The sequence below is a fragment of the Platichthys flesus genome, chromosome 17, assembly GCF_949316205.1.
Source record: "Platichthys flesus chromosome 17, fPlaFle2.1, whole genome shotgun sequence".
In the NCBI taxonomy this organism is placed as follows: Eukaryota; Metazoa; Chordata; class Actinopteri; order Pleuronectiformes; family Pleuronectidae; genus Platichthys; species Platichthys flesus.
In genome coordinates, this window is record NC_084961.1 from 702405 (window position 1) to 719051 (window position 16647).

Consider the following 16647-nt stretch of genomic DNA (forward strand, 5'->3'; position numbering starts at 1 on the left):
GATGAGTCATGTGACGGAGTCATGTGATGGAGTCGTACGATGGAGTCATGTGATGGAGTCATGTGATGGAGTAATGTGATGGAGTCATGTGATGGAGTCTTTGATGGAGTCATGTGATGGAGTCATGTGATGGAGTCATGTGATGGAGTCATGTGATGGAGTCTTTGATGGAGTCATGTGATGGAGTCATGTGATGGAGTCATGTGATGAGTCATGTGATGAGTCATGTGATGGAGTCGTACGATGGAGTCATGTGATGGAGTCATGTGATGGAGTCGTACGATGGAGTCATGTGATGAGTCATGTGATGAGTCATGTGATGGAGTCGTACGATGGAGTCATGTGATGGAGTCATGTGATGGAGTCGTACGATGGAGTCATGTGATGGAGTCGTTTGATGAGTCATGTGATTGAGTCATGTGATGAGTCATGTGATGAGTCATGTGATGAGTCATGTGATGGAGTCGTACGATGGAGTCATGTGATGGAGTCGTACGATGGAGTCATGTGATGGAGTCATGTGATGGAGTCGTACGATGGAGTCATGTGATGGAGTCGTTCGATGAGTCATGTGATTGAGTCATGTGATGAGTCATGTGATGGAGACATGTGATGAGTCATGTGATGGAGTCGTACCTCCTGACCGTCTCCTCCGTCAGTTGGCGTCCAGATGAGTCGGTACAGCACCACATCAGAGGCCGGGTGCTGCCATGACACCCTGAAGCTGTCAGTAGAGATGTCAGTGATCTTCATGTCCAGTGGGTCTGGAACTGTCTCTACACACACACACACACACACACACACAGACACACACACACACAGACACAGACACAGACACACACCTGTGACGTAGCTGACAGATCATTAACATGACGTCTACATGTCTGAGATGCTTCCTGACTGGTTTCATGAGCTCCTGGGTCACTGGTTCTTACTGGTGGTGAAGCTGTCAGTCACGGCCTCAGCTTGTCCCTCGTCGTAGACGGCGAACACACCGACGGTGTACTCCGTCAGGGACGTCAGGTTCCTCAGCAGCCAGCTGGTGACACGGCCGACCTCCACCTGTACACACAGGATCAAACCGTGTTCCTGTGACTCCGCCCTCAAAGCACAGGAACTAAGATGTCACCGAACAATCCTCTCACCTCATTGGTCAGGACCCCGTCAGTTTTCACGTACATGACGCGGTAACCTTTTACCTTCCTGGAGGCGGAGTCCCACGTGAGCTGGGCGGAGCTATGGTCCACGTCTGAGAATCGCAGATTCCTCGCCGGAGTCAGAGGAACTGAGGTGTGACCAGTCAACAAGTCAACAAATCAACAAGTCAACAAGTCAACAAGTCAACAAGTCAACAAGTAAACAGGAAGTTAAAATCCAAGACCGTCACAAACAACTTCTGGACCTTTGACTGATTGACTGACTGGTTTACTAACTGGTTGACTGGTAGACTGAGTGGTTGACTGACTGGTTGACTGACTGGTTTACTAACTGGTTGACTGACTGGTTTACTAACTGGTTGACTGGTAGACCGACTGGTTGACTGGTTGACTGACTGACTGGTTGACTGACTGTTTGACTGACTGACTGACTGGTTGATTGACTGACTGGTTGACTGACTGGTTGACTGACTGGTAGACTGACTGGTTGACTGACTGACTGGTTGACTGACTGGTAGACTGACTGGTTGACTGACTGGTTGACTGACTGACTGGTTGACTGACTGGTTGACTGACTGGTTGGTCTCAGTTGAAACAGAATCTCAGGATCGAAGGTTGAGTTTTGATTTAGAGAAAACAAACAGAGTTTACAGAGCTCTACCTCCTCTACCTCTTTTTTATTCTCTCTCTCCGTCTCTTTCCCTCTTTACTTAATTTTTTCTTTCAATCCTTAAAAAGTTTAATTTACTCCCAGAGACCTGGAAACGTTTCTGCCTAGAAGTACTGATCTGTTTCCCGTCTCTTCTTTCTAAAATAATCCTGATTCCAGCGGCCACCGCTTCACCTCAATTATACCGAGGGTGAGCTTAAAGACAAAGCAGAGGGGGGGGGGGGGGGGGGCGAGTCGGGGTCAGCGTAGCAATGAGGAGGATGGGAAATTAAAAAAGTTTAGAGATAACCAAGTCTGCAAAGTTTCTGAATGTATCCGTGAAATGTCCAGGACGTCAAACGACCCGTTGAGCTCGAAGGGTTAAAAAGTGAGATCACAGGTTTTATCTCCCACAGAGATTCTATGACCTCATTAGCATTTCTATGTCTGAATTAAAGCAGAGTTTGACTGTATTGAGCATCTGGATCGCCCCCTGGTGGCTGCAGTACAGATCACACAGGCTCCTGTGATTTACCCGAATAACTATTATTTTCTATCTGTGGCATTTTTTTATGTGATATATGTGCAATACTCTTACACTGTAAATGTGCTGTTTACGTTGTAATGTTATTATTGTATTTATATTTATTTATTTTCTTACTTTCACTGATTTGTCTATTTTCACCTTGTTGCTTTAAATGCAGAAATGTCCCCATAATGGGACTAACACAGGATTATCTAATTTTATTATACGTGCAGGGAGGAAATATGTAATATGTAATATGTATATATATATATATGTATATGAGATCCTATCATCTGGTTCCTCAGGCTGAAGAGGAACTGTAATTTCATCTCATCTGTTCTGGGCAGTTACTCCATATATATATATATGTATATATATATATGTATATATATACATATATATATATATATATATGTATATATATATATATATATATAACTCCCCATAACAAGTGAGATGAAAGTACAGTTCCTCTTCAGCCTGAGGAACCAGATGATCTCATCAGCAGCAGCAGGTTTCAATGTGGGCGGAGCTCCTCTGGATCCTTTCCTCTCGTTTAACGACTGAATTAAAAACCTGATGAATGACTATGAACAAAAATCTGCTTCATGGATCATAAATCTGTGTCGTTCATTTCCCCCTGAACAGAATCAAACCACCGGTCTGTGCTGCCAGCAGCCGCCAGCGTCCTGATCCGACCTGCGTTCAACAGACCAACACGCATCGTAAAGACGTAAACATGGCCCGACGTAAAGCCACCGCCGCAGGCCTCAAAGCAGACTTCATAAAATCATAATTAGTGAGCGTGTTGGGATTCGGGGGAGCGACTCTCATCGAGGCTTCAGACGCTTTAAGAACCAAAGTGAAAATATAACTTCACGAGCGGAAGCTGGCGACCGGCGGCGTGCGGTCACTCCGTTCACGTGAGGAAAACGTGCCGGGACGGGAATCGAACATGTCGCAGCTGTGTATGAAAAACAACGTGAGGACAAGAAGACACAAAACCAGAAGACAGACGGACTTCAGAGTTCGGACGACTTGAGGAATACGATCCTGCTTCCTGTCCCATCTACTAACATGGAGGAGAAGTGTCTATAACCCATACTGCAGCCAGACACCAGGGGGCGATGGAGACACACTCTGAACCCCTGAACCTGAACAGTGGAGGATGACGGGTGTTCGATCCCCAGTGGACTGATGCACCGTGTGGGACTCACGTGTGGTCTGTTGACTGGTCATGGGGTCGCTGGCCTCCTCTCCGTACATGGCGTAAACGGTCACCGTGTACTCGGTGGCCGGGGTCAACCCCTCGAGCTCCACCTCGTTCACCGAGTCCGCCACCTTCACCTGCACACACACACACACACACACACACACACACACACACACACACACACACACACACACACACACACACACACACACACACACACAGTGCTTTGAGTAAACATTCTTATCTCTCTCCTCCATCTGTTTATCTTCCGTATCATCCTCCTCCGTCATCCCTCCATCATCCTGCTCCTGTCGGGACCTGCAGACTCGAGCTGTGATTCCCTGACATCATATGTTCTCTCCCTCTCAGTCTGTACTGAAACCCACGTGAACCCGTGTGGTGCAGAAACACTTCACCAGGACCGACTGGAGCGGATGGGCCGGCCCCGGACCTCTGGACCCAGACCCGGACCCCCCCGGACCTGTCCCAGGCTTATCCTCGCCACTGGAAAGCATCCATCACGTTTCCTTATTCCTTCCTAAGTTGTTTTATTGGTTCTGCCTGGAGTCTAATGGGGGGGGGGGCTCTCCTCCACCTCGTTGCTCTTCTCTTCCTTCATCTGTTGACGCTCATCAGTGTTTATCTTTACGTTCTGGCCTCTCATTGGTCACAGTTTTCAAAATAAAACAAGCAGAATCAGAACATGAATGCTCACTTTCCCTTTCAAAGGTTTCTCTGGATCTCTCTTCATTAAGTCGAGAGCCAATCAGCCGTCACGTCTCTAATCAGACGGGTTCAGAGCAGCTTCAGGTGTTCGACGGGAATCAAACCGTCGCTGGTTCAATTCCCATCAGCTCTCATGTCGTCCATCTTTATCTACTGTCTATTAAATGGACAGATTAACATACAACATCTCACACACACACACACACACACAGACACACACACATATACACACACCTCTTTCTCGTCCGCAGGGTCTCCCTCCGTCAGCGGGGCGTAGAGGATCATGTACCCAGAAGCCCCGGCGGCGACCTTCCAGCGAACCCTCATGGTGCTGTGAGTGATGTCAAACAACTCCAGCTCGTTCACCATCGGCAGCGCCACTGCAACACACACACACACACGCACACACACACACACAAATATCAGTGATATTAAAACATTTTCTTAGGGTTACAAACTTTCACCTGCTACCGACTCAGTTACACCTTTAATCTCAGTTTGAAACTATCACTTCCTCATACATCAGTGTTTATGGTCACATCTCATTTCATTCACCCCCCCCCCCCCCCCCCCCCCCCGACTTTGGTACAAGGTCGACTCGAAGCGGACGAGGACCCACCCATCGTTTATCAGAGTGCCCCCCCACGAGGCTGGACGGCCCTGCCAGGCTCCGGGTCAGAGGTCAGGAGGAGCATGTGTGTGTGTGTGTGTGTGTGTACGAAACAAACTGATATGAGTTCTCAGCTGTTCTGGTTTTATTTGAGTCATTTTGTGTTGTCGTGTTGTCGTGTTGATGGAACCTGGCTACTGATGTGTGTATATTTCAGTCTAATTCTACTTCCTTTCTCTCTTGATGGAAAGTGGCTTCACCAGAATAAAACCCAGGACTGAGGAAGAGGAGGTGAACCCATGGCTGCTCGTCTTCCTCGTGGAGGGTAGAACAGACTCACGTGTGGTGGCGCTGCCTCTCAGGGCCTCGCTGGCCGAGCTGCGGTACACGGCGAACACGGCCACCTGGTACTCGGTCAGGGAGTTCAGGTAGGTCAGCTCCACGCTGTCCTCGGAGCCTTGAACCACCTGAACACAGAAACACTCTCAGATTCACTCTTCATTTGACTGAATGAGTTCATGATGCTGGATCAACAGGTTTCTGACACCGAGTCACTCCAGATGTTAACTTGATGAGCAGTCGGATGAGACCAGACTCATGAAGCCTCCTCAGCTCGTCAGGGAGCTCGTTGAGAAGCTTGAGAAGCTCATGAGGCTGCAGGCGTCATGAGTGGAACTGAATCAGATCAGCTTTGATCAAACCTCCGTTTTCCTTGTGAGGAAACTGAGGTTTCATCAGAGAGAGGCAGAAAATAAGAGAGAAGAGGAAACTGGACAAATACAAATATCAACTCAGGGAATCCCACGTGTGAGGAGCTGAAATCCACCTGAACTCACAGATTATCACAAAGAAGAATCAATGCTGATGAATTGACTCTTATAAAAGTGTCAGAGATCAGAGAGCATCAGAGATCTCAGGAGCGAAGGAACAAAAGAAGATTCAGCATCTTCAATCTTCAATAGAATCAATGAAAGCTTGAATTTCCAAACTGAAAATCCAAAGTGGTTCTATATAAAACATATAATACTGTGAAGAACCACAGACAAGAATAAATGAACTGTTTATATACTAAATGCTCCGGGAACCTTTTCCTCCGGCTGCGCTCCGCTGGCTGGGTAGTAGACCACACGGTACTTCTCCACCTGACCCGGAGCGTGAGTCCACGCCACACGGAAACTACGAGCTGTGATGTCAGAGGTCACCAGGTCACGGGGCGGAGCTATGGAGGTGGGGGGCAGGACGGGAGACCCCCCTGGAAAGTAGCAGAACATCAAAAGGTTCCATCAGTTTCAGAAACACAGAGAAACCCGTGTTGGTGCTGATTCAGGAACACACACAGAGAAGGGCTGACCTCGGATCTGTTTGTCGAGCTGCTCCATGCGGTCGCACACCGTCTTGGTCAGTCCCTCCACGATGTCGCTCATCACCGCGAAGTCCGCCACCACGTAGACGTGCGTGTCCTCCGGGGGGGAGGCGATGGCCTTCAGCTCGTTCTCGTCAGCGTTCTTCACACCTCGGGAGAGAGAGAGAGAGAGAGAGAAGCAACAGCTTATTCAAAGAGGCAAACTTATAAAATCCTTTTGGAAGTTTCAACAAAAAGCTTCATAAACATATTTTTCATATGAGCACTTGATGACGGATTGGAGCTGAGGACGTGAGCTCCCGTCACCTCGTGTCTGTGGATCTAGAATCATCAGATCTAGTCTCTGAAGGAAAAGAACTGAACAGTTTCAGCTCATTAACGTTTCCTTCCTCTGAGTCACGTTGTGGCCTTACGAATAAATTTAAAGATTCATTAATTGATTAACCTCATGAAAACCAATCAGACCGGTTGGTAAAATATTTTCTGTTGAGTGATAATTAAACTGTGACGAGGGGGCAGCTTAGAAAACATGAACAAATCATATATAAAAGAAAATACATATAATCAGGATTTCAGCTCTTTTTGTGATTTAAAGAATCATTTGACACATTTGAGCGGTGGTGAGTCTGTGGTGAGTCTGTGGTGAGTCTGTGGTGAGTCTGTGGTGAGTCTGTGGTGTGTCTGTGGTGAATCTGTGGTGAGTCTGTGGTGAATCTCTGGTGAGTCTGTGGTGAGTCTGTGGTGAGTCTGTGGTGAATCTGTGGTGAGTCTGTGGTGAGTCTGTGGTGAATCTGTGGTGAGTCTGTGGTGAGTCTCTGGTGAATCTGTGGTGAATCTGTGGTGAATCTCTGGTGAGTCTGTGGTGAGTCTGTGGTGAGTCTGTATTGAATCTGTGGAGAGTCTGTGGTGAGTCTCTGGTGAGTCTGTGGTGAATCTCTGGTGAATCTCTGGTGAGTCTGTGGTGAGTCTGTGGTGAATCTGTGGTGAGTCTGTGGTGTGTCTGTGGTGAATCTGTGGTGAGTCTGTGGTGTGTCTGTGGTGAATCTGTGGTGAATCTGTGGTGAATCTCTGGTGAGTCTGTGGTGAATCTGTGGTGAGTCTGTGGTGTGTCTGTGGTGAATCTGTGGTGAATCTTTGGTGAATCTCTGGTGAGTCTGTGGTGAGTCTGTGGTGAGTCTGTGGTGTGTCTGTGGTGAATCTGTGTTGAGTCTGTGGTGAATCTGTGGTGAGTCTGTGGTGAGTCTCTGGTGAATCTGTGGTGAGTCTGTGGTGAGTCTCTGGTGAATCTGTGGTGAATCTGTGGTGAATCTCTGGTGAGTCTGTGGTGAGTCTGTGGTGAGTCTCTGGTGAGTCTGTGGTGTGTCTGTGGTGAATCTGTGGTGAGTCTGTGGTGAGTCTGTGGTGAATCTGTGGTGAGTCTGTGGTGAGTCTGTGGTGAATCTGTGGTGAGTTGTACCGATGGCGAACAGCTCGATGCCTGCGTCCCTCAGGCTCTGAGCCGGAGGAATCACATCGTCCTGCGACTTCCCGTCCGTGATCAGGATCCCGATCTTGGGAACGCCGGATCTGGATCCAGACTCTGGTTTGAAGCTGTTCTCCAGGATGAAGGTCAGAGCCAGACCTGAGTGGACACACACACACACACAAACACACACACACACACACACAGGTTGTAAAGTGAAGATATAAAACTTGAACAACAGTTGAAATCAAAGTTGAAGTCAGTGAGGCCTTTTTCTTTAGAAACTGGGGTTTTCAGTTTCAGGACAAATACTTTATTAGTGTAACTTGTACATACACATGTCAACTAAACTGAAAGGAAACACACTGATTTCTACTACACAACTACTCTGGGTTGTTGTGTTAACTCATCGCACCTGTCAGTGTGTTTCCTCCTTTATACGGCAGGTTCTTCACTGCGTCCATCACGGCCTCTTTGGTGCTGTGAGCGTTCAGATGCCACTCGATCCGGGGGTCTCCGCTGTACTGAGCCAGACCTGCACACACACACAAAGACACACAACACAACACACACACACACAAAACACACACACACAGAATACACACACAAAACACACACACAACACAACACACACACAAAACACACACACAACACACAGAGAACACACGTTTGAGTTAAAACTGCAACTTTACAGCACTTTGCAGATTTTAAACCCTTTGACCTAAAACTGACAGATTCTGTATCTTATGCAAACCCTAAGGTTCTAACTTCAGTTATATTAAGTTCATTTAAATTTAACTCCAGACAGAAGGAGAACGAGGAGAGCAGCAGATGGTCTGATGCTGCTGCTCATCTGACTTCACCTCCATCAGATGTTAACACAGAAGAGCTCCTCACCGATCCGGGTCCTGTCGATGTCCACGCTGAAGGCCCGGACCAGGTTCTCCAGGAAGCTCCTGACCAGCCTGAAGTTGATGCGGCCGATGCTCCAGGAGCCGTCCACCAGGATCACGATGTCAGAGATGGCTGGAGTCTTACACGTGAATCCTTCTTCAGCTGGAGGCAGAGAAGATCAACACACTGTCACAAACAAGTGTTCATATCAAGTGTCCTGACGATGACGTTCAGAAGCACAAACATCATTTGTGTTCAAACTAATATTCATGGAGTAAAGTGTGAAGCAGAGAGAAGAGGATGTGAAACATGTAGAGCGGTTGAACCCCAGAGCGGCGACACATGATGAATCCTCGCTGGTGAAAGTAGGACAACAGCCTCTGTCCCAAACTATTACAAAGTGCTTCATTAAATCTAATTCAGTTCGACCCTGGAGGAGCCGCTCACTGAGTCCCAGCAGATGAAACACAACGCTCTGTTGTTTGTCTCCACTCTTTACTGCTGGTAAACACACGAGGCTCTAATGAGGCCGCGGAGCTTCATTCACTACGTCCAGAGCGACTGAGCCAGAGGACACATCATCACATGTTTCCATCAGCCAATCATCTTCCAGGCGCAGGAAGCGTCTGCGAGCGGCCGAGTCGTTAGCGCTGCGGATTTTAATCACGTTAACGAGAGGGGGGGGGGGGGGGGGGGGGGCGTGGCACAGCTGAATCTTGTCAGCCAATCAACTGTCCCTCAGGAGGCTGAGAACCTGATCTGTAGATGTGGAATCAGACCAGTGGAGCTTGAGCTTCTGTCCAACACTCAGCTGAGAGTCGGTCGGCAGGAGGACACACAAGCTCCTCAGGAGGATCAGTGCAGGTCTGAGATCAGCTGCTCCGTCCCCTCCTCTGCAGAAGCTCCGACCTGCAGCCACAAGGCAGACACACAACCTGAGGGTTCACGACCTGAGCAGAAGGTTCGTACTCGCAGGAAGAAGAAGGAGCTTCAGACTCTGAGCTTCACTCGACTCCATCTTGTTTCATAAAGACTTCGTACACGAGACTCCGACGTTTCAAACCTGCAGCCGCCGGCACAAGATCCTGATCCTGACGCACCAGAGACAGTCAGGTCCCAGCATGTTTAACATGTGAGGAGGTGTGTGTGTGTGTGTGTGTGTGTGAAACTGAGAAGTGTATCTCTCTATACAAGTCTCTACAGTGTTGGAATTCGAGTCTCCGAGCGTTGAGCGTACGACTTCAGTGTGCAGATGAAAGCAGTGACACATAAAACACACAATTACTTCCACGCTCTGCTGGTTGTGGGTTGGCTGTGTGTTGAGTTAAACAGTAGAGTTGGTTGTGAAGCAGCCGGCTCCACATTGTGTTATGATATCTGTAATTCACCTTCTTCTTCGTATCTCTGCAGAAACAGACATTTTGAGTTTGTTTTAAATAAAGTTTTAATGAATGAATATTTCTACACAAAATGGAAAAGGTTTGTCCTACATTACAGCCTCTCTGGCCCACAAGGATAAACACACACAATCTGTTATATTCTGTTTGACACCAGAAGCTGTGTGTCTGACACTTCACTTAATGAGGTGACGGCTCCATTAGGAACAGAGGTATTTCAGGTCCTGTCTAATAACCTGGAGGAGGACGAAGAGGAATGATGAAGATGAAGAGGAAGGACGTTTCTGAGAAGCTTTGCTCCAGGAACCGAAGTGACAGAGAACTGGGACGAGTTTAACGACACGACGGGGAGAACGATGGCACCTGGACAGATGGTGAGAGGAGAAGAGAGGGGGGGGAGAGGGAGGAGGAGGAAAGAGGAGAGAGGAGGAGAGGGAGGAGGAGACGAGGAGAGAGAGGAGAAGAGAGAGGACACAGAGGAGAAGAGAGATGAAAATGTACTCGTCCTCCCTTCGGCTCTTGTTTCCTTTGCTGTCTCTGACTCTTCCTCTTTTAAACTTCAGCTCGGTTTCATTTCTTATTTACGCTGCAGCACAGAACGTCTCTGTTTCCACTGAACATGAAGACGTGAACATGAATCATGTGGATTTATGAAGGTCAAGGTTCTGAGACACACGTGTCCATCATCTGTGAGAACTCGTGTCTGGTGATCAGTCAGGACGTTCACACCAGGTGTGACCAGGACACGTGATGCATTGTGGGTCTCAAAGTGCCTTCTGGACGTTTCACTTAAGGAAAGGAAGGAATAGAAGGAGAGAGAGAAAGTGAAGGAGGGAAGAGAGAGAAGAAGCTTGGTTGACAGATTCCTCAGGTGGTGACGCCCTCAGGCTCAGGGTTTCTACACAGGTCACACAAACAACGCAGCGACACATAAAACACACAATCACCTCCACGCTCCATCTTTTACTTTGAGTTAACAATAGATCCTGACGCCTGAAGCCACATGTTCCTGTGGATGAGAACGAGTCGGACCCGACAACCTGCTGCTGCTTCACAAACAACAACTACACAACAGGACTTCCACTGGTCATTCAAACTCACCTTTCTCTTTACACTTTGTGTTATTAGCTCCACACGTTTTCAGTTTGTTGTTAATTAGCAGCAAAAACTCCTGAACAACTGGCTCCATAAAGAATTCATACAGGTTGATTGAATTCAAGGGAGGAATGAAGAGAAGAGGAATATCTGTAGTTGTCTCATACTCATGAATGTTTTTATAAATATAACATCATCTGCATATTTCTGACGCCATGATGGGAAACACTCGTCACCGTGTAAACTTATTAAAATGATATTTCCCTCAAGCAGAGGAGAAATAAATGTTTCTCTATTTCAGCGCCCAGCTAACGACTTCTAGGGGGAGGAGCTGGGAGAACAAGGTCAAAGGATCCCACCTGAGGCACAGGTGTGATGGATGTGTCCACGCCAAGCCCATTGGGGGGGGGGTCAAAGGGTCAGAGGCCCCCGATTCCAGAGCGGCACGATGACACGAATCCCACGTGGTCGACCATGTGGAAAGTTTCCCAGGTACAGATGGTGTTTGTAACACCTGCACTAGATCCTCAACGGATTAACCTTCAAGTCCACACTTAAAACCAACTGACTTCTTGGGGGGGGGGGGTCCTTTGCTATCAATGTTTTGGATCGAGGTTGGTTTCTCTTCACTGCTCTTTGTCTTATTGATGATCTCCAGTTATTCCTGTGAATGACCCTCGTCTGATCTGGACGGACCCTTCATGTGAGGCTAACTGGACTGTGAGGAGAGATTAAGACTTTTACTCTAAACCATGTCCTCCTGAGTCTCCTGATGGCTGGGATCAGGAAGCCCATTGGGAGGAAGTGGTTTGGGAGGAAGCTGATCGGAAGGAAGCTGATCAGGAGGAAGCTGATTGGGAGGAAGCTGATAGGAGGAAGCTGCTCGGGAGGAAGTGGATCAGGAGGAAGCTGATAGGGAGGAAGCTGATCAGGAGGAAGCTGATCAGGAGGAAGTGGATCAGGAGGAAGCTGATCGGAGGAAGCTGATCAGGAAGAAGCTGAACAGGAGGAAGCTAATCGGGAGGAAGCTGATCAGGAGGAAGCTGATCAGGAGGAAGCTGATCGGAGGAAGCTGCTGATAAACTCTTCAGAGTTGGTTTTCAGAGGATGTAAGATTTGAGCCACAGTTCAAAACAAACCTTGAATATTCACAACATTTGGCTACATAGGAGAAATCTCTGATAGCCTAGTGACACAGGTTCGTTACTTGGAGGTTTGTTCAGATAGCCACCAGGGGGCGAGCCAAAGCTTCTGGCTTCTTTTTTTGGGATCTGTCAAGTCGTCCATCTTTGTAATCTCTGCGTTCAGCTGTAAACTCAACGTTAAATAAAAAACGGTTCTGTTTTGCAGATGGTGTCATTTGGCTGCAGGAGAGTTGAAGGTTTGTTTCTCCTGCATCAATAGAAAAGGGAACTGGAGAAGTGCAGCAGGTCTAATTAACAGTCACAAGAGAGCCCTTGAGCAAGGCACCGAGTTCCACCAGGGACTCTCTTCAGGGACTGAGTGTTCCTGCTGGTTGTGGAGAGATGTGCGACAGTGTGAATGTGATTGTGTGTCGTGCAGTGAAAGAACAAACTCAGCACAAACAGGGTCCCTGAGAACTTAAAGGTCTCAAATGATGAATCTACTGTCGATGGAAACTGAGCCAAGCTACAAATCTCTGGATGAGAATCAGGATGAACTAGATGATCTGTGGCTGCTCCACCGGAGGAGATTCAATACGCTCTCACTGCAGATTGAACTTCATCACTGTCACTGAGCAGCAGAGTTCAACCAGCTCATCCTCCTCTTCATCACTGTCACTGAGCAGCAGAGTTCAACCAGCTCATCCTCCTCTTCATCAGAGGGATGCAAGAGAAGAACTTACTGCTCCTCATCGAGCTGCATCAAAGATTCTCTGAAATCTGATATATATATATCTATATATATATAGATATATATATATAGATATATGTGTGTGTATAAAAAACAAAGCAATGAACCCTGCTTCAGGCAGTTTGTTATCTCACTGCTGCAGTCGACTCCTTCACATGATAACAAACAAAAGCTCAAAGTGCATCTGCTGAAAACCCCCAGGAGACAGTTTGACTGACGGTGAATCAACAGAACCTCCACAGAGACGAGTGAAGCAGCCGAGAAGGAAACAATCACATGGAACTTATTGGAAAGTAAATTATAGATCGTTGACAGTGGCTCACTCACAACATTATTTATCTGTATGAAATCTGTCCAGAGAGGAAGTGCAGGCGGCAGAGCCTCCGTCCATCACTGAGGCAAACTGAGGAGGGATTCAATAAGTGTGTGAAGTCGCCTGAAGACCAGAACCACACGGATCACAGACACATCCCTGAAGACAGAACCTCTACCACTGTCTGTGCAATATTACTACTGACAAGCGGCTGGTTCCTGCACTAAGTGTAAAACGGCTCTAAAGTGACTGTGGAACATCGAGAGGAGAACGGATGATCTGATCATTCAAACATGACGACAGAAAGAAAAAGAGAAAGAGAAGAATCGTTTCAGAAAGAAAGAGAAACACAGAGAGGGAGAGAAAGAGACAGAGCAGATAAACAACGAGAGAAGAGGAAGAGCAACTCAAAGCCTGTGACGGAGAAAAAGAATTTAGGAAAACAAGTAGTAAAAGATAAGAACAGAGATTAATCAGAGTGAGATTAAACTGAAACGGAAAGTGATATGAAGAAAGAAGCAAATCAGAAAAGAGATGAGAGACGAGGCAGAAACAGGAAACAGTGATAAACACAACAAACAACACATGATGTCATCAGGTCCCGTTCACACCTGGATTCAACCAGTGATCTGTTTCAGATGATAAACCATACGATCTTATACCAGTTTAGTCACAGGGAACCAGTGCTCAGCAAACTGCTGCTGGATCATTACTGGTCACACTTCATTAGCTGCATACTTGTGGGAGCTGAGAATAAACTTATAACACAAACACTCATCTGTCTATAGCTGTGAGGACACACGTCTTCTTTCCCTTATTTCAATCTAATTCTAACCTCAACTCTGACATGACGACCTGTTTGAGTGAAGCCAACACAAAGCAAAATGAATCCTCACAAGATAACACACCAACACAAACACACACACACACACACTCAAACTAACACACTCACACACTCCCTGGCCTGAGGAGTGGAACATGAAGTCCAAGTTGTGATTTAATTATTCCTGTCTGTCCTTTCCTGACAGTCTAATTATTGTGGCCTCAACAAATGGACGAGGAATTACCCTTCAATAAAGGGTCACACACACACACAGGTACACACACACACACCCTCACTCTGTGTGTTAGTGTGTGTGTGTGTGTGTGTGTGTGTGTTTGTGTCTCTAGATGAAAGGTCACAAGTTCACGCCCTGAACCACAGACACTGAACATCCAGCTGAAAAGAAAATTGAACAATTCCACAACTTGCACTTCTCCACCGGTTCCTGTTTGTGATAATGAGATTTGACTCTGCAGGTTATTTGTCGAAGTCGAGGGACAAAACGATTCATCTCAAAACGTCTGCACAGTGAATCTGCTACAGACAGAAATATGATTCAAATCTTCATCTAAACCAGCGGCTCAAGAAAATGACAAAGACTCTTCAGTGTCGAGTGGAAGATTCCCTGCAGCACTTGAACTCAGCACGAGCTTCTTTGACCAGTTTCATCAGGTAGTGAAATAAAGAGTAAAACTGGGAGGAGTCAGAGATATGAAGTATTAAACCTTAATAAACCCGGCTGACTGATCTTTATGCCTCAACCAAACCCAGCGAGTGTCTCATACTTCAGGTTTTTAAATGTTGTCTGTGATTTATATATTTAAAAATATAGTTTGGTCCTTTCACCTTCGACTGAACTCTATTCTTGTAGGAACATATGCCTCATATACAGTAGGTTCAGGAATGTGGGAACACACACACACATTTACACACACACACACACACTTACCTCTTACAGGTGAGTAGACTAAAGCAACAAGACGATGATGTAACGGCGTGCGCCATTGAGCTGGATCACTAAGCCCCGCCCCCCTTGAATAACTTGGATTCCGATCAGGTAAGAAAGTGCAGCAGGAATGTGAGAGTGATATAACACTGACAAAGCTCAGAACATTGTTACACAAGCAAGTCGACAACTGCCTGAAGAAAAAGACCACAACCAGCGGCTCGTACCACAAACTAAATCACATCAGGCTCATGAACCTCAGTCCTCTGAAGAGTTCAGTGAAGATGTTAAAACACGACGTTAGAGAAAGACAGGAGTCGTCCCTGGACCTCTCCTGACTGAAACCACGTTGATCTGTTCAGCTGGTCCAGTGTCAGTCTCTAGGAGGTGAACCTGAAGCTGGGCAGTGAGTCGACTCGAGATGAACTGATCAGAGGTTGATGCTCCAGGAGCCGACGACACCGGGTCACTACCAGAGCCTGGGAATCCAAACTGATCACAGCCGGACCCAGACCTCTGAACCCGGTTTCAGCTTCTCATCAGCACAATGTAGATGCAGTGTTACCACCACTGAGGAAAGAGCGCACAGACACAGACACACAACAGACACACAACAGCCAAACCCTCAGACCTGCAGCTGTAAGAGCCTGTGAGGTGGAGCTGAGGTATTCAGCAAGTGTGGGCACGGAGCGGCCTCCCAGAGAGGGAGGTGGTGCTGAGACTGAGAGGAGGAGGGTGGAGGAGGGTGGAGGAGGAGACCAGAGCAGCTGGGAGAACATCTATCTTCCAGTCCTCGTGGCATGGATCACACTTCACGGTCACACTTCCAATCCTCTGGGTGATGGTTTGTGTGAACAGACCATAATAAACATGAGGGGCTGCAGAGCGCCTCAAATGTCTCTGGATGAGGAGGAAAGACAGGAACTGGGCCCAGGGTGCGGGGGACAGACCCAGTCCAGCTGAGAGAAAACCAGAAGCTCGTATATGGAGGTAGCTCGGTCCTGAAACAAGCTGGTTCCCACAAGTGACTTAAAACAAACCAACACAAGAACCGAGTCAAACTGGTTTGAGAGTCGACGTTCAATAGAAAAGGTCTGAGAACCATCGTAACCTGTGAAACCATCTCATCCCTATGAGAGATGAGATGTTGGTCGTATCACAGAAACCGGAAAAGGTTCAATAAATTCATCACTCATCTTCATCACCTCCAGAAAACTGAAGAGGATATAAAATAATTCCTTCTGTTAACATGCTGACCGTCTTCTAGGATCTGATCTGGAATCAGATCTGAGACAAACAAACCTCCAGAACCTAAAGATCTACCTCATCTCCTGAAGGACGAGAATCTTTTAAATCCTCAACGTGGGACTGCTGGTGGAAGCTCAGGTATCATAGCAACAAAAGAAGGGCAGAGAATAAGAGACAACTGGACGTGTTGGAGGACATGTGGGAATCGAACGCTGCACGTGGTCCTGAGTGAAGTCATCTGAGTTCTGATCCTTCAATAGAGACAGAGACACAAAGAGTGGCAACGGAGCAAAGATCGAAAAGAGTAATGAGAAAAAGTGATGAGAGAAAAAGAGGAGCTGGAGGGGATG

The 16647-nt window shown here is 47.2% G+C and overlaps 1 protein-coding gene across 5 annotated transcripts in view; it reads right to left on the reverse strand.

Moving 5' to 3' along the window:
- col14a1b (collagen, type XIV, alpha 1b) overlaps window positions 1-16647 on the reverse strand; it is a 51596-nt gene that overhangs the window by 22551 nt on the left and 12398 nt on the right. For all 5 annotated transcript variants that reach the window (XR_009924468.1, XM_062410196.1, XM_062410195.1 and 2 more), the window contains exons 6-16: window positions 8604-8762; window positions 8122-8241; window positions 7701-7865; window positions 6233-6394; window positions 5967-6133; window positions 5222-5348; window positions 4506-4651; window positions 3550-3679; window positions 1146-1285; window positions 936-1062; window positions 637-776 (exon numbers count right to left, since the gene is read on the reverse strand). Coding sequence is in view for 4 of the 5 variants with exons in the window: in XM_062410196.1 (XP_062266180.1) it covers window positions 637-776; window positions 936-1062; window positions 1146-1285; window positions 3550-3679; window positions 4506-4651; window positions 5222-5348; window positions 5967-6133; window positions 6233-6394; window positions 7701-7865; window positions 8122-8241; window positions 8604-8762 (1583 nt within the window). In the remaining variant the exon portion in view is untranslated. The remainder of the gene's footprint in view (window positions 1-636; window positions 777-935; window positions 1063-1145; window positions 1286-3549; window positions 3680-4505; window positions 4652-5221; window positions 5349-5966; window positions 6134-6232; window positions 6395-7700; window positions 7866-8121; window positions 8242-8603; window positions 8763-16647) is intronic.